Here is a 22051-nt window from a genome sequence, read left to right as displayed (position 1 = left end):
CTTTAAGGGATGAGGTTTGTTTTTAAGGAGTCCACTCAACCATGTTAACAAAAGCAAGTTCAGATATTCTTTACAGGCATTTACATGCATGTAATTTCTTAAGATGAGCACCTTTGCTGGAAGTTTTGGAGTAAAGTGATAGTTCAGGGAATGGAACAGATCAGAAAAGAGGAGTGACTTCCCAGGACTTTGTGGGAGTCAGTGGGAAGCCAGAACATGAGCTTTTCCAAGAAGAGAGCAGCATGAAGGAAAGTTCAAAGCAGTAGTTAATATGAAAAATGAGCAAAGGGGACAAGGAAGCTTGCAGTATGCTTGAGCTGGTTTTTGCAGGGGCAGTTTGTAATGTCTAGGCCAGAGGGATTAGTGAGAGCTGTTTGTTCAGTGGGAAGTTTCTACCATCTGTGAGTAGCTTGAAGGGATGCACAGGAAGGAAGGGGTTTTTGTTTTTTCTTCAGGTGTTCAGCATCAAGTAGTTTCGTATTTAGACAATATGGAGCACTTGCAGCATATAGAAAATGAAAGAGCAAACCTGCTTTGAGGGACAATGCAGGAATGATGCATCTTCCCTTGTCCCCACCTGCAGGCTTGCTCATCAGTTGTGTCAGGTTACTTTCTTTTGCTAAAGATAAACCAAATGATCAGTGAAGGAAGGGTTATTAGTGAAGAAAAAGGCAAATAGGATAAAATGAAGCACGAGGTGTAATCAATGAGCGCTTCACTTAATCTCTTCTGTGTGTCTGTCTGGAGAGGGTCCTTGACAAAAACTCTTCCCTTGAGGGTGTGCCCTCTCTGGTGGAGATGTTCATCATAAGAGTAGTCCATACCAACAGGACATGCTGCTGTTATGGAAGGATATTAGAAAAGAGACATGAAAAGTACCTCTGAGATGAACGTGACTTATCTACCAGCCCATGAAAAAGTTAACTAAGGAGAAGACAATTATATTGACAGTACAGCTTCATGAGCAATTGAAATGGTGCATAAACAACCAATAGCTTTAGGCCTGTTGTCTGAATTCAGTAAAAAGACATCCAAATTAGATTTCATGAGTCAAGAGATGTAGGAGAAAATTAATGCTGAGCCAAAAGAGGTGTCATCCTCCTTTCATGGGAGAGGGTGGGTTTTTGACCTCATGGAGCCCAGATTTCAGAATTTAGAATAAGCAGGGAGAGCAATACAAAGGTTTGCAGTACATGTGTATGAGCTCTTAAAACACTTATCACCAATCATGCTTGCTTTATACTGTTAAGACTAAGCAGCTCTTAAGGGGAAAATGTCAATCTGAGTTGAGCAAGTGGAATAACCACGTGGATTTGAATGGACTGTGTCCTGATGTGCTTCTTTATGAGGAAAATTGACTCAGGACAGAGGATGACAAGAGGCCTCTTGCCCTGTGGGTGTTGTTGGGAGAGGCAGCAGACTTGTTGCTGGTGTCCAGGAGCTATGATGCTTCTGGGATGCTGCAGCTGTGAAAGGGGAAGGAATTTTGACTGGAGAAGGTGTAAACAGTGGCTGGTTTGTCGAGAGTAAAGTAATTGCCTTATGAATTGGCCACAGGTAACTATTTTTTAACAATGTTATGCAAAACTGACAAAGATGCTTAAATATTACTCAAGAAGAGTTCTTAAAGAAAGCCTTGAGGCAAAGGAATTAATGTTTTATGATCTTCAATTCAAATTCTACCTCTCTATTTCTGTCTATCGAGTCTTAATATTGTCTTCTCCATTTGTAGGCTTAAGCATTTCACATCAGATTATTAGGAACTGAAATTAAAGTAGTATCACTATGGCCCATTTTATCTTCTTGTCATAACACCTGAAATTATTTTTCTCACAAAAATTCACTGTCACAGACATGAGGATGTGTTATGGTTTTATTTTTCTTCTTTGTTTTTGTGTGCTTCCTGCTTTTCATTTGCTTAGGAAGGGGTGGATAGACAACAATGGATTGCAATGTGCCAGAGAAAGCAGATGTCCAAATCTGAAGGAGTCTGTGATTTCTTCCTTCAGACACTCCTTGACATTTCAGGCAACGCTGTTAAAGGGAATAGACTTGGTCTTGTTACGTCTTTCTGGTTCTGCAATGCTGTGAGATGATCTTTGAAGTATTCTGCAGTTTATCATATTACTATATATTCCATCAGTTTCTACTTTTTGTCTTTGTGTGTTTTTGGTTCTTTAGCTTAATTGTTGGCTTTTTCAACTGTAGTAGTTGTTCCTGATACTACCTGTACCTGCAGTCCTTGTCCCGGGAAATTTACTGAGCTTCTTAAATGTTGTCATCTTATTGCAAAGCTCCCATACCTTCTTGGTGATTTCTCATGTGCAGCTCCTCACAGCTCTGACTCCTTCATTGTGCAGTGAACAAATTCCATCCCTCTTCACAGCACACCCAACAAACTCCAACTCTCTCCTCACCCAGCTAACCCACTCTTTTGTAGCACTCCTCTTCTTATTGGACACAGCTGTGCCCTATTAAGGGCAGGCCTGCCCCTAATCTTTGGTGATTAGTACAGCTGCAACTCCTCAGGTGTGAGACTACCTTCTGCACTATCTTTATTTTCTTACATTCTATCCTTCCACACTTAAATGTAGTATAAATACTTTCTTATTAATAATTCCCAAAATTATCCCTTAATTCTGTTAAAGGTTACTGAAAATTAGAGTTTTTTCAGATTTTTTTTGTGCTTGGCTCTTGCCAAATTGTCTCTCACTTGTCTAACAGTGCAGCTTTTAAAATATTTGAAGATGTAGCCAAGTTAAATCTTGAGGAGGTTTTTATGTTGTAATTATCACCAAAAATAGGTAATTCCTTTTCCATCATAATCCCCACTTTGGTGGGTGATTCTTGTCACTGAGTTTGGTAAATTATTTAAACATTGGCAGGACTAATCAAGTCCCCAGTTACTGTCAGTGTAATTACCCTGACCCCACTTTTGTTTGTTGGCTTGCCAGCAACACCTCTTGCCAGCAGTCCCAATGGAATGGGTTCCCTGCTGAGCTAATTACATCTAGATTTGATGCTCCCATTGCTCTGCCAAATTCACCTCTAGCCATAAATTCCTTTGTGACAGGCTTTGACAAAAGTATAAACTCTATTCCCAGCTCATAGATTATGCTAGAAATTAAAACAAAAGACCATTTGAATCTATTCTGAAGTGAGTCACCAAAACATGTGGTGGAGCCTGGCTTTCCTGGCTCGTGGCTGAACAGGACACCTGCTTGCCCTGAGTCTTGGTGACATGGGGAGACAAAGCCATCACTCCAAACATTCTCCCTTCCTCCTCCTTCACCTAGATTTATATGCTGAGTGCCATATTGTAGGGAATGTCCCTCTGGTCAGTTGGAGTCAGCTGTCCTGGCTTTGTCTCCTCTCAGCTGCTTCTGCACCCCCAGCCTCCCCACTGATGGGTGATAGCTAAAACACACCTGTGTTATCAACACCATTTCCAACACAAATCCAAAACATAGCTCCATACCAGCTACTATGGAAAAGTAACTCTACTCCAACCAAAACCAGTACAGACAGAAAGAAGGATTACCCAGCTCTTAGCAAAAAGCACCTTTATCTTAGGTGGAAATTGTCCTTGCTGTGTGACACTTCAGCTTTCATTAGGAATAGATGATATATAAAATTCAACTTGATCTATACCTTCAAAAAAACTATTCCAGTTTGAGCTTTATCCTACTTTCTTGGTCATGTATCTTTTAATTTACCTGGAAGAGTATTAAAATACCACTTTTTGTCAGATAAAATTATATTCATGTGTGTTTCATTACTACACATGGCTTAACCCCACCAGTACAATCATGTATTCACATTGCACTTTCCAGACATTTTCTGAGCAGTTGATTCTCTGAACTCCTCACCTTTTTCAGATGAGGCTGTGACACTGAAACCAGGCTTCTAAAAAGCTGTATTATAGCTAAAATGTTTTGCAATACAGATAGACACCTCCATTTAAAACAATTGCTTAGATTTTTTTTTGCTTGTTTTGAGAATAATTGTATTTTTGGTATCATTGGGGCCAAAAGTTTAAAAAAGTATTTGCAGCAAACTAGTGGTTAACAAGTACTAAAAAAATAATTTAAGGTACCTGTCAGTACAGCTGCAGAGTGCTGGTGTTTCTGGCCCTGGGCAAAAGAGAATGTCAGATCAGTGAGCTAACTTATTTGATTTATGTTCTCACCCCAGAATAAGCTGTTTGAGTGTTTTATACTATATGAAAGTCTGTCTGAATGCCTTAATGGTACTGTACATCTCCTTCATAAATCTACTAATATTAGTATGTTCACTGCTGGAAAATTCCCTAAACCTTTGAGATTATTTCTCATAGGAGAGAGTAGTTTTTTGGGGTTTTTTGGTGTTTCAAAATGTTTTAGAATGTGACCAAAAAGTGTGTCATTAAAGCATCTTTGTATTTCTCAGCAAGGTGACCCAAATAAAACAATCCCCCACTGCTCTTGTAATAAGCTGCTGAATCTTAAATATTCTTACTGCTGCTTGTCAGGTTGTGCAGTTCTGCAGCTGAGCATGTTTTGAAATGGATGTGACAAATATTACAGAGTCCTCTTTGGGATTCAGTGGTTTCACATGAGCTGCTCCCCTGGGCATAGAGCTGCTTGAACACAGAAATGAGCAGGGGTGTGCACTGAAAATGGTAATGTTTGTGTTGTAAAGAAGCCATGGATTTTTCTGAAAGGTACTCTTTACAAACTCAGTAGCACTTTCCTGATGGCTTGCAAGGGGCAGGAGGAAACCCTTTTGTTAAGCTTGGCCAGTTAAAATCCTTTCCTTTATTTGTGTAGGGATTTTAGACCTGCTTTCATTGAACACTGGGCAGGGACACGAGTGTTTTCAACAGAATGAGACTCAGAGGTGAGAGGGGACCGTGCTGCCACATGATGGCAGCAAAATCCTGCTCAGTACTAGGAGTTTATGGAGTGCTTCATGTGTTGGGGCTGGTTTCTCTCCCATACCCTGCCCTCCCATAACGAGAGCAAAAAGGAATGTTTTAAAGTATTGGAGATAACACAACTGTGGAAGCTATTAATACACTAATGCCAATAAGGCTGCATCTTCTCAAAATGCATCCTCTAATTTATTAGCTGACACATACTGTTTGTTTTTAAAGTTTTTAGTACATTTGTCTTTGCTTTGAAATGTAATAGGCTTGCAAATTATAATTTTAAATGCTTATTAACAACATAAAAGTATCTGAATACTGGAAAATAAGAGTATACTGAATGGACCCCATTCTTAACATTTGAATAAGAAGGCATTCATCACTTCCTGCCTTCATACTGTCAACAGTGTCTTTGGGAATGTGCTTTACAAGGCCTTTCTGTCCATCTGCAATAGTTGACTTAATATGTACCACTGCTTGTTTTGCAGTCTATTGCAACACTGCAACAGTGATCTGATATATTTTCTGCCTATTGTTTCAATATATCACTACATCTAGCTTTCACATTCTGTAAACTCAGATACTCTGCCTTATTTTATTAAAGGTGTTATTTTTTCTAGGTAAAACAAATGCCAAAAATTATCCCCAAATCCTGTAGTAAAATGTGTTTAAATACACATTTGTACAACTAGCAAAATATGAATAACATTTAAGAGAAATTTAATCTTTAGCTTGAGCTGTCATTAGATGTAAGCACTGAAGAAAGTTAATATGCACATTCTGAATTAATTTTATACTTTATGAAGCTGCTAAGTCTTAAAAAAAAAGTGAAGTGTGCTTCCTCTGTTTTTTCTTTTTCCTGTGATTGGATTTGTCACATAATTATCCACTGCTAATGCAGCTATCACTGGCATATTTCAGTCTTCTTACATGCTGAGTTGCTTTTTAGTGTGAGTCTTGTTAGTTGAGAATTGTAAGCCATCATTTTCTTAAAAGAAGCAACATCCACAACTTTAGTGGCTTTTAGTGTCAGTCTTGAAGTGTGCAGTACTCTGGTCAGATTGGTGCTGGCAGCTCTCTAGTGGAGGCCTAATGAGCAGCATCAGTTCAGACAGCTGCATTTGAGCCACAGACTGTTTTGAAAGTGCACAAGGGTATGGGTGTGCTGAGTTCTTGCGGTGTTGTCAGCACTGGCTGGGTTTTGTACAACCATGTCCCTCAGGTCTCAGTTCAGTGCTTTTGGGTGCCCCTCAGACCAGTACTCCAGAAGCAGTTGCTTGTTAGATGTGCAGGAGGAGACATTTCCAACTCTGAGCGTCCTTCTGGCTCTTCCCACCCATAGTTGCTTGCCATCACCTAAGGGCAGTATTTTAGGGAGTATTACACACAGCTTTCAGCTGTATTATTTATTATCACTATGATATTTATTATACACTGTAACTCTGTAGTGACCCAGACAGCTGTCTTAGGCAGTCCAGTGAGATCTTTCTGTTTTTTAGCATGTGCAGACCTGTCTTTTTTCCAATATGCAGGTTAAAATGAAATTTAACCAAGACCTGCAAAACAGCTTTGTTAACAAGGAATTCTTTGTGGTCTGCCTGTATAATGAACTCATGGAGGGGTCAGACCCAAGGCAAGCTAATCCTAACAAAGGGAATGACTTAGGATGGATTATGTGTGAATGGCTCAGGCCAAGTTGTCAATGGTATAAGGCAACAGGCTAAACAGTGGGGGAGAAGGAAGATTTTTATTTTTCCAGCACTGAGTGGTTATACTGAAACATTCTATGTGTTAATATGATTGCTCCACTATCTTGTGCTTACTGAGTGTTCTTACAAAATGGGATTATGAGCCAGAAAAAAATCCTGGTTTTATACCCAATTATCAGTAGAGGGTGCTATGTTGCTTTTGAATTTGATCTGCGTAGGTTATATGTTTATCAAAGATATTTTTAGTTAATAATTTATTACTCAAAATTTAGTTCAATTATACCTTTGCTTACATTAGCAGTGCAGTTTACTGTGATAGATCTTGATAATATTAATTTAATTCTGCAAATGAACAGATTTTCTATTTAGCAAGATTCCGTGTTATACTGCGATCAGCTCCGTTATAATGATTTTATGATTAGAGAGTGTTTGCTCCTATTTATATATGGTAATAAATTTATAGAATCTAGTTTATAGGCTTACAAAAACACAAACACCATCATTGCATTTCTTACTGGTGTTTGCTGTCAGTGTGATAGCAATATCATCAGATGAGATGTACAGTTTCTAAGTAACTGTGCAAGCAATTCATCTTTGGGGGTAGCAAGTGAATGTCAGAAGGAGGTTGTGTGGAAAATAGGGATAAGGAAGACAAAAGCAGCAGACAGGAGCTGAAGGAAATGGAAGATGAGGAGAGAATAAGAAGATACAGAGAAATGAGGCTGATGACTGCCAGATGACAGATTTTGATTTTGGAACTATTGCTTTACTAGCTCTGCCTTCCCAACTTCTCTGTCCTAATTGCTTTTTCAGGCTTATAAAGTTTCTGACTGTTCCCCACAGTCAGTGTCCTGGCTGCTTGTGGTCTCCTCTGCCACTTGCTGTGAGTCGGAGCTATGGATTTTTGATGCGAATCCAAAACAGACTATGGGCACTCTTGGCTTTTTGGGTAGCTTCAAGTCTGGTGGAAGATGATTTGATCTTCTAGGTTTATTCTTGGAAGAAAGCTTATTAATAAATGATTTTTGATTTCTGAGAGCTGATAGACTCTTCTGGTATTCTGTTCCATCCATCTGTCCTTTTGCCATTTCCATTTTTGGTGAATGTGGGATTAAAGATGTGGTCCAATCTCAACATACTTTTGGCTTTTGTAGAATGACAGCTAAAGATGCAACAATTTAGTGAAGATTGACTCTTCATTTAGGAAGGAGTGAGCAACCATTGTTTTATTCCCCTGCTCTTTTGTTGAGTCACCTTTTGGGCAGGAATTCCCAGGCTAATGTTCCTGCATCGACTGGGCTAAATTTGCCTTCTTCCTGCTGTGAACAGGGAGACTCAGGGTTGCACCCATGATGATAAGGAATGGGACAGCTCATCCTGAGGAAACAAACAAACAATCCCTTGCCTTCCTTCTGACTGGGCAAGGTTGCTCTGTAGTCCCTATCTGTGGGAATCTTACTCCTGGGAGACATTCCTCAAGGCTTCCTCCATTTTCCTCCTGCTTAAATCTTCTGGTTGTGATCCAGGATCTTGGATGAGTGCCATCCCTTCTGTACTGTTTTGTTAATAACTGCTGACAAAGGAGATGATTCTTACAGAGGGATGCCTTGTGGCTGGGATATCAAGGGGGTTGTGGTGGACATGTTCTCATTGCTAGTGCTGTCCAAAGGGAACATGACAGCCTTCCTGACTCTGGGGAGTGGATCGTGCTGCTCTCTGTAGCAGGAGGAGTCTGGTGTGCAGAGGAGGCCATGAGGGTCAGGAGCATGGGTGCTCTCAGTTCTGCTCAGCTGAGAGTTCTGCTGGAGTGGCACATGGTGAATATCAGATCTGGAATTCAAGCCTGATAGCAATCAAGGCTTTGAAAACATAAACTACCTGGCTGAGAAACCCAAGGCAGGATGTCTCCTCTGCTGACATCCCAAGGCTGATCGTGTTCCTGTTGGTCCAGGCAGAGCTATCAAATCCTGGAAGGGAGGAAAGAGTGTGTGCATTTCAACCTGTTGGTGTGACACTTCAGCCCTTCTTTTAAGTAATCCAGACACTGAGCTGTGTTCCAGAACAAGGCTAACCACTGCAGCTGAAGTTAACAGCCAGTCATGTGCAGGACAATTACAATTTTAATGCTTTAACAAGGGTTATGTAGGAGCCTTTGGGAACTGGCAACCAAAGGCAAGGTAAGTTAAGTTAACTAAAATTAATAAGGTGCCTTTGGGGCAAATGTAGGGTATGCAAGAGGAGGGTTTTAATCTTTGGACTGCCAAAGGCTTCCTGGCTGACTGTAGGCAGATTGCTCTAGTTTCTTCCTGCTTGTCTTTATGCAAAATGAGAACAACAGATATTGACTACCTTACAGGAGCACTTAGGTGCTTTCACCTCATGTAGATACAAAAGTATCTACATAAGATACATACATAAGTAAGAGCCCAAGGCAGGTATCCAGGGGCAGTGGGACAATGAGCTTGGACCAGAGTGCTTGATGTGCAAATCCCATTTGGAAGAGAATTAGAAAGATGTATTCAAAATAGATCTCTTTCCCAAGTAACAATTATTTCATTTCAATAAAGTTGTCTCTGTAACCCAGTCAGTCATGTCATGGTAACACGATTTCTGCAACCCAACAGGCACTGCTGCTCTAAGTGCAGATTTTCACAAGTGTTTAGGTGCTGTACTACAACACAAAACAGGAAATGTGAGGAAAAACAATAAATAGTATCTTGCTCAGGGCCCTCCCGGGTGAGTTTACACTCAGTACATGAGGGATATCCTGAATTAGCCTTATGTGAATTAGCTCATGTATTATTATCCTGGTAGGGCAGAGGGAAGTTCTCATAGCCTGAATTCTCAGCAAGGTAAATCAGTACTCAGTGAATTCAGTGCAGGTGAAACCAGACCAGCTTGGTACCTAAGTGAGCTCATTGGAAGATATTGTGGGATCTTTGCAGTATTTACTTTGCAGTTTTGCTCTGTAGATGTGCATCTCTAAACTTAAATTGTCAATGGACAGAAAAAGGCACTTGTGAAGTGTGATTCCTTGAGGGTGTTCATCTCAAAATGAGAAAAGCTGTGATACAGAAGTATCTGTTCTCTGTGGTGGATGTAGTAAATCAAGTGTATCTGAATTTGGGTGTTGACTGCTTTGTGGATCTGTACTAGATTTCAGATATGAAAGTGGAAGATTCCCAAATCCTTTGAGACAACCAGTAGTGTAATTACAGACTTTGTCCTGTGATATCTCAGAATTGTTAAGAAAATATTGCTGCTTAAAACAATGTCTTTCTTTCCTGTCCTCTGTGCACAGTGAAATACAGTTCAGCTCCTCCAGTACTACCACTTCAGAGAGCCAAGAGCCATCTTCTGGGGACCAAGCAGCCAGCGCGCTTCAGCAGCAGCTCCTGCTGATGGTGGCCAGAAGGACCCTTTCAGAAAACCCACGGGTACACTGTGATATCTGAGTTTCTAGCGTCTTGATCAACTGCTCAATAAACAAATGCTGCAGGCTTGTTCCTGAGACAATTGTGTTGTTTTTGCTATACTGCTTTTCCTGGTATTGCTCATGTGGGAGAAGATGTGTTTTATGTTGATGGATGCAACTCAGCTGTTTTCTGCTGACACTGAGTAGTGTCCTAGGGGACTGTTTAAAGACTCAGTCACTGAAAAAGTTCATCTTCTATCTTCAACCATATTTCATTTGGAAAAGGGCACAGCTGTTAGGATTTTAGGCACACCACCAGATTTTAATAGTATGAAGTGTTTATTCCAGATTCATTGCTGCCATAAAACCTCATGTCTGGTTTCACTTTTCTGAATTGGGCAACCAGACCTCTGACTGCTGGCTTGTGGAATGTTGAAGCCACCTCCTCAGTGCAGCTAGTAAAAGAAAAAGGCCCTCAGACTTCAGTTTGCATGGTCTTATGTGGACATGAACTTAACAGTGTTTGGGTCTGTGACTTATATAATCTGTTTTTACAATTCCTTTTATAATACCTTTGACTTTCTCTCTGCCATGGCAAATTGTACTTTGGCATTTATGAATAACAGTAAAATGACAGTTAATTGCCTTTCATCTCAGAGTTCACAGTGGAATGTTAAGCCAGTAGCAACTTGTATAAAGGAACTATTTTAAACTAAAAATCAGTAAGTGGTCCCAAATAGTGTATTTCATACATTGACAGTGTCTTCCATCTAAAGGCTCTGATGTTTTCCAGATATTTATAGTCTTGTAAATTAGAGAACAATTGTCATTTCTTCTTTCTCTTTTAGGGAGACTGCTCCTCAAGGTCGCATTAGCAAATTTGTAGCCAGGCCAGGCAGTAATTTCAGAATGTCCTGGTTTCTGAATTTTTTTTCTTAAACATGAAATTCTGAGCCTAAATAAGTCAGGAAAAGCATTGTCATTGATTTCAGTGATGCTAGGGCTTCAGGCTGTCGCTGACACCATATAAATTTATGAAGTGAATTTTTATAAGCCCTTTTTGAGAGGAGTAACAGTTAGACTTGAGTGACTTGCTCAGGGCTAGTCAGTTTCCTAAATCCAGCTCAAAAATCTGACTCCCACCTAAGCAGTGCAATGCTCACACAGAGGATTTCATCCAAAGGTTGCAGTTCCTCAGGAGCCAAAATATTCAGTTATGCACTCAGCTAAAGGCACATTAGGCTGTACTGGGGACTCAATGATCAAATCCTCGAGTGTTTTTAATGAACTCTCTGCCACTGTTTTGATTTTTTTTTATCTAGTTATGGTGAGCAATCTACATTAGATGTGTGATGTTAATGACTGCAGCAGTGTGAGTTTTGCTTTACTTTCTGTTGGGTAACAGGACCCAAGAGAAACAAAACTGTGCCAGTATTAGCAACTGTAATATTTTAAAACGTGGTTTTTTTCTTTAAAAATAGCCTGACCCCATGTTTAAGTTACTTTTTAAAGTAGTAATAAAAATATTAAAATTTGGACTACATAAACTTTTGGATTTTAAAGTCAGCATAGTGAAAGGATTGCAGTTGGTCTCATGGCTTTTTATTCACTCAGAATTGTTAATAAAGGAAAGAATGCCAAAAAGCCCAGGAACCCCTTGCACATCTCAATGCTCAGAAGCATAATGGATTGTCCTGCACTACTAGCAATTGAACTCCCTGGCTCTGCATGGCTGTACACTTTTAGTCAATTGGAGACATGAGATAAAATGCCTCAACTTGAATTTCTTTCTCAAGGCTTATGCTAGCCTGTTTCACCTCATGTTTGCCAGCAGATTGAGGGTATCTGAGCTGTTTCCCAGCTGATGCACAGTAATACATTGTCATGTGTAAACTCTATGTAAAATTCCTTTTCCTGGAAAGGGAAGATTAGAAATTTTTCCAATATTCTGAGAAAAAAAACGTAAGAATTCCTTTTTGCAGGTGGACAGGTTGTTTAAAAAACTTTGCTTTGCTAACAGTTATGATTCTAAAATGAATTCCTTCACACAGAAATCCCCTTCCCTGACTAGGAATGTTAATCTAACATAGATAACGCTAATGTAGACATTGCCTAGAGTTCCATAATAAGTATATTTGTTGATTAATTATCTTTAAGGAGGGGTGGGTAAAAGGTTGCCCAGGAGGAGATAGAAAACCACTGGAATTCACAGTAATTTGAAACCTCAATTTCTTCTTCTTGGAAGAAAAATGATTGATTATTCCCCCTCCATAATATCAGTAATAATATACTTTGTAAAAAACAATCACTGCTTTGCAGAGATTTTTTTCATCTGTTGTCTAGCTTTGCAGGCTTGGCTGATGGTCTGCAGATATTTGGAGGGGAGTTTTAGAGAAGAGTTGGAAAAAGCCTTAGAATCTGGCAAAAGCAATATTCAAAAGGGTGGATTTATGATTATGATGGTATGATTAGAGACACTTAAATTAGTGCTGTTTATGCTATTTGTGCTTGTTTGCAATTTTTTTTCCTCCTCTTGCTGTTCTTGAGGAGGCACACCTGATGTGGTATTCAAAGCATCTCTGGAAAGATAAACAAAGCTGTGGTCTGGAAGAAAACTTGATAAGTCACACCTCTAGACTTCAGGGCTTAATTTTTTTTTTTTTTTAATTTAAAAAGAAGGATTTGTCCTGTAATGTTTTTGTGTTGTGCTGTAATTAGCCTGATACATGGGAAAATCTTCTAAAAGAAACTTTAGACATATACTGGATCTGGACTAGAAAATGATTACTTTTTAAATTAATATTTAGTATTACTTTTTAAAGCATATTGTCACTATTGAGCTCCATAATTAATCTATCTTCTGTTTCATCTGCAACAATTAAGCTGATGTGATATTTTTGTTTCCAATTTAAAATTAAGAAAATAAATATGCCAATATGCATCCACTACTGCTTTTAGTAAAAAAAAATAAAAAAAAATCTGATACTTCATGTAAATTTGGCCTTTTGGACTCCTGTTTTGCTGGCAGCTGTGTGAGTTTTGTGTATTTCTTGTTTGTTTTTATAGCAGCCCAGCCAGGACCCTGAGGATTCTTCATGCTCTTCAGCACAAAGGAAGCTGAACAGGCAGTTTTACAGATTTGTTATATTCCCTGGCAGGTGGATTAAAGTCTGGTATGACCGTCTCACCTTGTTGGCACTGTTGGACAGGTAAGCTTTTTTTTTTTAAACTGATCTAGGTAGTGTTAATCCTACTGTCCAGAGAGCAGTGCTGATCACTAGAGAAAGAAAATTCAGGTTGAACAGATAGATGTTGAGTAGATAGATGTGTTTTTGCTTTAAGTTGAAGTTCAGGATTGGTTTCAGTGATTCTTGCTACCCTTTGTCTTCAGGTAGAGACTTTGATTCATGTGAGTGCCAGGCTTGTAGACTAGTCTGTAATTTGACTCACAGATCCAATGATTTTTGATGAGAAAATCAGTAGTAGAAGGGTCCCAGGGTATTGTAAACCAAGTACTCCAATGTTTAAAAAAAGAAAATGATTTATAGAATGGTATTCAGGTGAAGACTTTTTTTTTTTTGAGCTGCTGCATCTGTTCCAGTTCTAGTTTATTTGTCTCTGCTTCTGTTGGTGGTGCTGTGCCATATGGGTTAGCATGGACTCCATAGCAGGAATTTCAGATGGCAGTTTTACCTGATGCAGAAATCAGGCTACATGTCAGGGAGTTTCAAGTCCAGAGCAGATATTTATTTATCTGTAGTGTTTTATCTCTATGTTTCAATTGCATGGAAATCTTTTCTGCTGATAAGCTCTTTTGTTGCAGCCTGAATATTGACACTGTTTTTTATCTCAGCTTCCGTGTTCTAACAGAATAGATAAAACAAATAAAGCATCAGATGACAAATTTGGTCTTTCATCCAGTTCTTCGCTGTCAGATGTATATTTTTCATTAATGGAATGCCTTATTTCCTCATTTAAAAGTGTTTGGGTATTTGATGTTATTTGTAGTTGTTCGTGTGTTGGGGTTTTTTTGTTTTGTTTGTTTTTGCTTTTATAAGCATACACTTTTCTACACTAAAATCATCTCCATTGTGGGATTCTAATTGGAAAGTGAGATGGGAAGGGATGTTAGACTTCAGTGCATATGGCTTTTTTTTCCTGTAACGTTTTAGCTATCATTTTGGGAAAGGTTTTTGGCATGGGGATCAAATACTGTTGAACGTGGAAATGTAGTTATGGGATCCAGTGAACTCTGATGGTTGTAGCACTCACTGCTCATACCAGCTACAAATGCACCTGCCTTGCTCTAATGAATCTACAAATATTTGTACTTCTCCAACACTTTTATTCACATAGGACAGAAGATATAAAGGAAAATGTGTTTGCTGTCCTTCTAGTAGTTCTTGTTTCACTTCTTGGATTCCTGACTCTGAACCAAGGCTTCTGTAAAGACATTTGGGTTCTGTTGTTCTGTCTTGTAATGGCCAGCTGCCAGTATTCTCTCCTCAAGGTAGGACTCAAGTTCATAGCCAATTGCTGAATTCTCTTCTAACTTCTACAAAGAAAACATCCTGTAAGCAAACATGTTTTTTTCTGTTTTGTTTTTAGAGTGTTCAGCCTGATCCTGCTTCACCCATACATGTAAGTCTCAGTCAGTAAAACAAGTCTTTCTCCTCTGTTATCTCTTGTGTACTGTGAAACAGCTGGCTGTTCAGTGAAACACAGGTATTAGCTGTTTGCTGTTCTAGCTGATTTATGAAAAAGAAAAATACATCTGTGATTTCAAGACTTTGTACTAGGTTTAATTATTTTTAAGCTATTTGAATTCATCACTGCTATTAAAAAAGTGCTTTTTCTTTAAGTTAATATGTGTAGTGAATATTAATCTGGACTATCTTACTGATGTTTGATCCTGTGACATCACACAAACCTTTTCTTTGCTTTCCTTTAGAAACAGGCAGAAAAGAGCAGAACTTCCAGACTAGCAGCTCAGTCGTTGCTCAGTTGGGATTTTTTTGTATTTTTTTTCTTTGAGACTGGGGATTGATCTTTTTATTTTTTAAATCTGCTACTGAAAAATTATTTATTAAAAGTATTATTAGCTCATTGAATGGCACAGGTGTTTTCCCTTTGTTACAATATGGTCAGAGTTTCTGTGCTTGGGTCCTGAAGAAATTGGTGAATGTTTGGGTGAATGCAGGATGTAAGGATCCTTGCTGATTGCTATGGATTTTCTTATTGGATATGTCTAAGAAATTGAACTCTGATGGTGCCAACCACCGTGCAGAGAACCAGTTCTTTACACAAGTCTGTCCTTATTATAGGACTCCTCTAGAGGCATAATCCTACAACTTCAATCTTATCACTCAACCTATCATGGTGTCTCAGCATTTTTGATTTGTGGATCTTGGAAGACATTTTAGTGGCCATAATGCCTTTTCCTTTCTTTTACACTGGGTGCTAGTTGCTTATGTTTCTTATTTAGCTCTTTGAATATTTTTGAGGTTGCCCTCTCTTCCCTCAAATTTCAAAAATGACATGTTGAAAACTTCAGGTCTGTTCGATCAGCTCCCTTTGGCAGGGTGCAATTATTTTTGTCAGTTTAGAGGCTAGAAGTACAGGCTGAACTTGAAATTGATGTTTTTTATATATGTATACTGTACACTTCACTAACTGGATTTCAGAAGATTCTCAGTTTCTCTTTCATGGCAACTATTTAGGGGTGAAGTTATGGTGGTTTTGGTTATAATGCATTCATAGGAAATACCTGTCTGCATAAAAAGTAGAGAAAGGTAATAAACAGCAACTTACCCAATGTAGGGTAATATTTTCAATACATTAGAGAAATAGTCCAATCATAGTGAAAAGCTGGGAGATGTTGTGAGTAAAATAATATAATTTGTCAGCCCAACTGGCATCTTTCTAGATATAATAATGTGAACTGTAATCAAGTAGTTTGCACTTAATCAGACATTGTGTGTGTACGTTTGTTTAAAGTGGGCGGCAAACAGTTTAGTCAAAACTTCATTATGAACCTATCCAGCCCATATGTTTTGTAATGTTAAACATAAGGTAGGGTTTAAACAGAACTTTTTTTTTGGTGCAGAATCCAGGTCTGAATTTCAGGTTCTCACAGTACTATTACAAGTGTTATTTGCTATATTGTATTCTGTAAGTCATGCAGCAATAGAACAAAGTAACAATAGGTGTATTCCCATATTCCTTTTCTTTCCTAAAACTTTATTAGGGATACCCTCTTGCAAATTTTTTGTGCACCACACAAACTACAATAGAAATAAAATTTAGAAAGCTTTTCCAGTAAGGGTTTTAAAGGTAGAGATGTTGTCATGCTAAAATAGAAGATTAGCAATTTCTACATTATAACTTTTTAACACAACAGGTATTTGTAAAGGCTTGCTTGAGCTACTAAGCACCTCAGAAACAGGAGAACGAGTAGGCAAGAAGAAATACCATGTACTGTTTCATAATTCATGTGACTACATTAAATTTGAAGACAATAATGTCTCTTGATGTTAATGTAAGGATGCAGAACAGCAGAGTGATTGAAGAATGATCAGTATCACACCCATGAATGAAAATGCAGATGAGATTTTTTTGAGTTTGAAACAAACCATTATGAGCCTCAGATCTGCACAGTGCATTAAGTTCTGTTCATGGATCCTTGAGTAGCCACTATGCCTTATGTTATCCACGGCTGCCAAGGAGGTTCCAAACTTCTTCCCTCTATCATGTGCAGAGTTTGTTTCTGTTTAATGTGACTTTGTCATCTCTAGCCTGTAGCATTTTGAAAGACTGCTTTAAAATAGCATCCAGTGAGTTCAGAAAACACAGTGCCTAGAGATGCCATAAGCTTTTGTTCCAAACTCCCTCTGAGTGTCAATGTATTCACTTGCTGCTGTTGAGGAAAGAGCTTTTATTGTTGCTGCAGGTTTAGTACTGGTGTCTGCTATAAGATGGGAGTCCAATTTTCCTATCAGCTGGAGTTTTAGCCTTTCCAATTCTGGTCCACTGGGAGCTGGTGGCCTTTAAGTGCTGTTTACACAGGGGTATGTGGTTCTGGGATGGTGAAATTTGGGAGCAGCCTCCTCACTGGAGTGGTGGAGAGAAGAAAATCAAGTCCATTCCAAAGTGTGTTATATTTTGCTGTTAGTGACCTGATACAAGCAACCTGCTGGTGACTGCAGGGTATTAAAATTCAGAGATCCAAGAGATCCTTGTCATGTGCACTCAAAGATTTTAGAAAAACCTTAAGCAAGGTTTTACATTTAGTAAATGGCTCTATAGAAGGATCAGGAGAGCTTGTCTCTAAGCACCTCATAAGACACCTGCAAAGCTCAGCATCTAGCTCAGGCTTACAAAGGTATTTGAGCTTGAAAGATTGCAGTCATGCTCTTAACAAGATTTAGGGAATCTCTTACATATATTCATTGTCTCAGTCCTGTTATGTCCCAAAGCAGATAGCTAACTCAGTTGTGTAGCTACCACAGGCAGTTTCCTAAATCCCATAAGGCACTTATAAAGTATTTGTAATTTGTCCCTGTAAGCTTTTCTGTAGAACTGAGCACATGCACACTTCTTTATATAAAAAAGCCTTCTGTCTTTCTCCTTTTACATATGTGCACCCACAAACAAAAAAAATCCATTCGATATTTCTAAAACTTTTCTATCAAACTGCTTTGCAGTCAAAACTACTGTTGTAGTAAATTGAAGTGTTTGTGAAAATACTCCTTGTTGAAAGTCTTAACATTGTTTTAGAAATATGAAATGCATCACTGCTAAGTTGGTAAGATGTGAATGTGTATCTGAAACATATTAATGAGAAACATGGACATGAAAAAAGTGACTTTTTTAGCAGACTGTGGGAAGGGAAAAGCTTTCACTGACATTTTTATCAGTGAAGAAAAAACAAGATTGTTTAACAAATGAGATGTAAAATATAAAATGAATTCTGCTTCATTATTTAAATTTTTCTAAACAAGAATGCAGAGTGGAGTCATTTCACCAAGACTAAATCAGTTTTGCGTGTCAAAATCTGGTGAGCTTGCTTAGTAAAACAAAATGAACCCTTAATATCTAAAAGAGGTTGTTAAACAAGTTGTGCTGCCCATTTTGGTGAAGGGCTGCTTAGCTTTGTCTGTCAGTGGCAGGTACAGGAGAGCTTTGCTCCTATTTTTCTGTTTGTTTCTTTCTAAAACCTTAAAAAATTAAGTTTCATGTCTATTCCCTGGCAGTGACTTTTGGGAAGTGATCTTCTCTTTCCCAGAAGGTGTCAACTGTTGCCCCTCAAACCAGTCCTGTCCCAAATAATGCCCCTCACATGGAGCATGTAAATGACAGTGAAATACCACATTAATACTTGCAGCAGTTCCTCTTTCTTGTGTTGTGTTGCATGTTCCCCAGATGTGGGGACTGGAGTATTTGCTGTGCTCAAGGAAGCTCATTCAGCTTGAGCACAGCCCAAGTAGTGCAGGAGCTGTGCAGGCCCTGCCCTTCTGAGTGCATTGCTGCTTCATTGCTTTGCTTCTGTTGATAAGGTTCTAGAAAGATTTCAAGTTCTGTCTCATTACCCACCAGCACCACCTGAAAAACAGGGAAGGTAGTATTTGTTCACATTTTGCAGCTTTCAGAAAGCCTCTGGAATCTGCTTCCTTAATCATAAGTGGCATTACTATAGTTAGCATGGTAAGAGTGATTGTATTAGTCTGTTCTATTCTAACTAAGATAGAAGTGACCTACAGTGATCATCCAGTGCCACTGCCTGACCACTTCAGGGCTGACCAAAAGTCAGAACAAGTTGTTAAAAGCATGGTCCAAATGCTTCCTCTAAACACTGACAGGCTTGGGGCATCAACCACCTCTCTAGGAAGCCTGTTCCTGTGTTTGACACCTTTTCAAAAGGAATACTCCTGCCTGATGCAGCTTAGAGCCATTCCCACATATCCTGTCACTGGATGGGACAGGAGCCAGCAGCACCTTCTCCACTTCCTCTCCTCAGGAACCTGTAGGGAGCAATGAAGTTGCTCCTCAGCCTTGTCCTCTCCAAACTGCACAAGTCCAAAATCCTTAACTGCTCCTTATAGGACATTCCTTCCAACGATTTCACCAGCTTTGTTGCTCTCCTGTGGATGCCTTCAGGGACCTTCACATCCTTTTTAAATGGTGAGGCCCAAAACACACAGCACTCAAGGCGGGGCTGTACCAGTGCTGAGTACAGCAGGACAATCATCTCTTGACCAGCTCATGTGGCTGTGTTTGATGCACTCCAGATGCACTTTTCCCTCCTGGCTGGTGGCACTCACAGCAGAGTCACATTGAACCTGCTGGTGAGCAGCACCCCTTGGCCCCTTTCTGCAGGGCTGCTTTCCAGCCAATCATCTCACAATTTACACTCGTGCCCAGCATTCCTTCATCCTAGGAGCAGGACCTAGCATTGCATCTCCTTAATCACTGCCCAGCATTCCAGTCTCTCTGGCTTCCTCTACAAAGCTGCCTGACCCTCAACAGAGTCAGCAGCACCTCTGGGGTTGGTATCTTTGCAAACTTCCTAAATGGTGCAAGAACTCAGTCCTGAAGAACTTCACTGCTGATGGGTCCTGCCAGATGTGGCCTCTTTCAGTGCAGCTCTTTGAGCTGTGCCCACCCTTCAGCCAGCTCTTCACCCAGCACACCATAGACTTCTTTAGAAGTAAGAGTTAAATATGCACTGTAATCCTAATTGAGTATGTCAGTGTTCTGCATGTGACTGCAAGGTGTGTGGAGTTAAACCTCTGGGCTTATAGTCATCAACTCTGTCTTACCCAGCTGCCTTCAAATAATCACTGTGCAAAGATAAAACTGGCTTCAATAGGTCAAGAGGTAAGACAAGAATGTAACAGAGTGTAATCACCATAAAACAGCCTAGAGTGAATGTCAGCATATAAAGCATAAAGCAATTGTTTAGGTGCATATTTATTGGTCTCTTTTCCTAAGGCACAGCTCTTATTTTACATAAATGAACTGAAGTTTAAAAAAGGCCAGAAAATAATAGCTTAAATTATTTTTATTTTTTAAAGTCGTATCATTATCTTTGTAATTCTCTGCGGATTCTTTTGTGGACATGTGTCCAATTAAAAAATAAAAAAAAGAAGTAGTAAAATTGAAATTGATTAAAGAGCAAGGATTTATGTCCCTGACTTGATTCATATTCCATGGATGTGAGACACGATGTAAGCCCACCAGTTCCCTGTAATCTGCCACCTTGTTAACTGATTGATCCCAAAAGAGAGTACAGATCAGTTAATAGCAATCTAACATGCAAGCTTGGCTGGCAGCCAAACAAACTCAGCCACAGTTTCAAGTCAGTAAGTAGACTCAAAAAAAGACATGATCTTTTATTATATTCTCTTAAATTACATTTTTCAAATAAGAACAGTTGCATGGCAGCTTTAAGCGAGTCAAACTTGGATTCTTGTCACTTTGATTCTGGCTTTTCACACTCTAGGAAACTTTTGACTCATGAGTGTTTAAAATGTCTTAGTTACCCTTAAGCTTGCTACCAGGAGAGCTATTAAGGTTCTTCTTAAGTGTCTGTTGGGTTCCCTGGCCTGCAGCCCCACAAAAGTGTTTTGTAGGATTAGTGGGAATCAATTGTGTGAGAGATTTGTATGAAAGGCATCAGACGAGGTTCCTTCCACATCCTATTTCCTTTGGATCATAATTTCAAAGTGCTTCATAAGAAGCAGACCAGAAGCTGCTGATGAGTGTCACCTCTTTCAGAAGGCATGCTGATTTGCTGTTAAGTGGTTCAAAGAAACAAAAAAATTAAATTCATGAAGAAAAATCCATCCCCATGCCTCACACTGTACCAGGCATATGCTCTATTATAGTTTTTATTCCCAGGAGTCAATTAAAAATTAAATTAATTTTAAATTTCATAAAGTAAAAAAAAAAAGTCAAACCACCTGAAGCAGATGTTCATTGAAGTAAAAGAAATACAGAGAAAAATTATTTTTCTACTGAGAAGAAAGATGCAGACAGATTGAGGTTTCTTTCTCCACAAAAAATGGCAACTCCTGGAATTAGTAAGTTTTAAAAGGTCCAGAAGGGTAAGTTTTTCAAAAGCATAAATGGTTGCTGGAGTCAATCTTAACTGCTCATTGTGTCTTTTGAAAGTCTCCTCTGGAAGAAGATTAAATACTTTGTCACATTTTTATTACTAATTATTATGTATAAGTAATTAAAATATTTTGTCTGACTCCTGACCCTCTCTCCAAGTTAATGCAGTGCATGCAGTAGAAGAATGAATATAAAAGTCTAACTTTTTGGTTTTTCTTCCAGGGACACAATAAAATCATAATCTACAGCAGACCTGTATATTTTTGTATATTGTGTGGCCTTATTTTGCTGCTAGATGCTGGATCTAAAGACACAAATCCTCCTGTTTATACAATGTATGGCCTGAAGCTCTTCTCACCCAGGTCTCTCCAGTCAGCCAGAGACCATGTAATAGGTGAGTCAATGTTTTTCCTAGGACTGCAAAAAGGAATTAAGTGTGAGTCTTTGTTTTCCCATGCTGACAATCAAATGCAAGTTTTGAGGCACAACCTGAAATCAAATTGATAGAAACATTTGGAATGACTTAAGATGAGGCAGGGGCAGCTGGCAACCTTCCCTCATGTAAAAGGAGTTCTTAATGAAATGAGGCCCATAGAAATGTCTCCATAGAAAACTAAAAGTCACTGATGTTATTAGCAAAAATCATCTGTGAAATGCTGTTCATCTGTGTAATGGCTTGTCTGTGTGGAGCAGTTACTGCAGAATAACTTGAGATTTAAATTTAATGCCTGGAAGCTAATCCATGCCAATTCCTCAGATGGACATTAATCTTCTGATCACCAAGGAAGTGCTTTATCTTGGTTTAGTTTAATCATACTGTCCGTATGACCAGTTAGTGTGGAGCAGCCACTCTGCAGTAGCTCTTTCAACCTGTTTCCTTCTAGAATCATGTTCTGAGGTTGCTGA

The 22051-nt window shown here is 39.0% G+C and overlaps 1 protein-coding gene across 1 annotated transcript in view; it reads left to right on the top strand.

Annotated features, from left to right (window-relative positions):
* The window catches only part of PCNX2 (pecanex 2), a 153282-nt gene that overhangs the window by 25076 nt on the left and 106155 nt on the right, over positions 1 to 22051 (top strand). The window contains exons 9-13 of the mRNA XM_058021546.1: positions 9917 to 10052; positions 13097 to 13239; positions 14387 to 14540; positions 14639 to 14671; positions 21368 to 21539. Coding sequence (XP_057877529.1) covers positions 9917 to 10052; positions 13097 to 13239; positions 14387 to 14540; positions 14639 to 14671; positions 21368 to 21539 — 638 coding nt within the window. The remainder of the gene's footprint in view (positions 1 to 9916; positions 10053 to 13096; positions 13240 to 14386; positions 14541 to 14638; positions 14672 to 21367; positions 21540 to 22051) is intronic.

Source organism: Melospiza georgiana, chromosome 3, assembly GCF_028018845.1.
Source record: "Melospiza georgiana isolate bMelGeo1 chromosome 3, bMelGeo1.pri, whole genome shotgun sequence".
NCBI lineage: Eukaryota > Metazoa > Chordata > Aves > Passeriformes > Passerellidae > Melospiza > Melospiza georgiana.
This window is presented reverse-complemented; position numbering and strand designations above follow the sequence as displayed.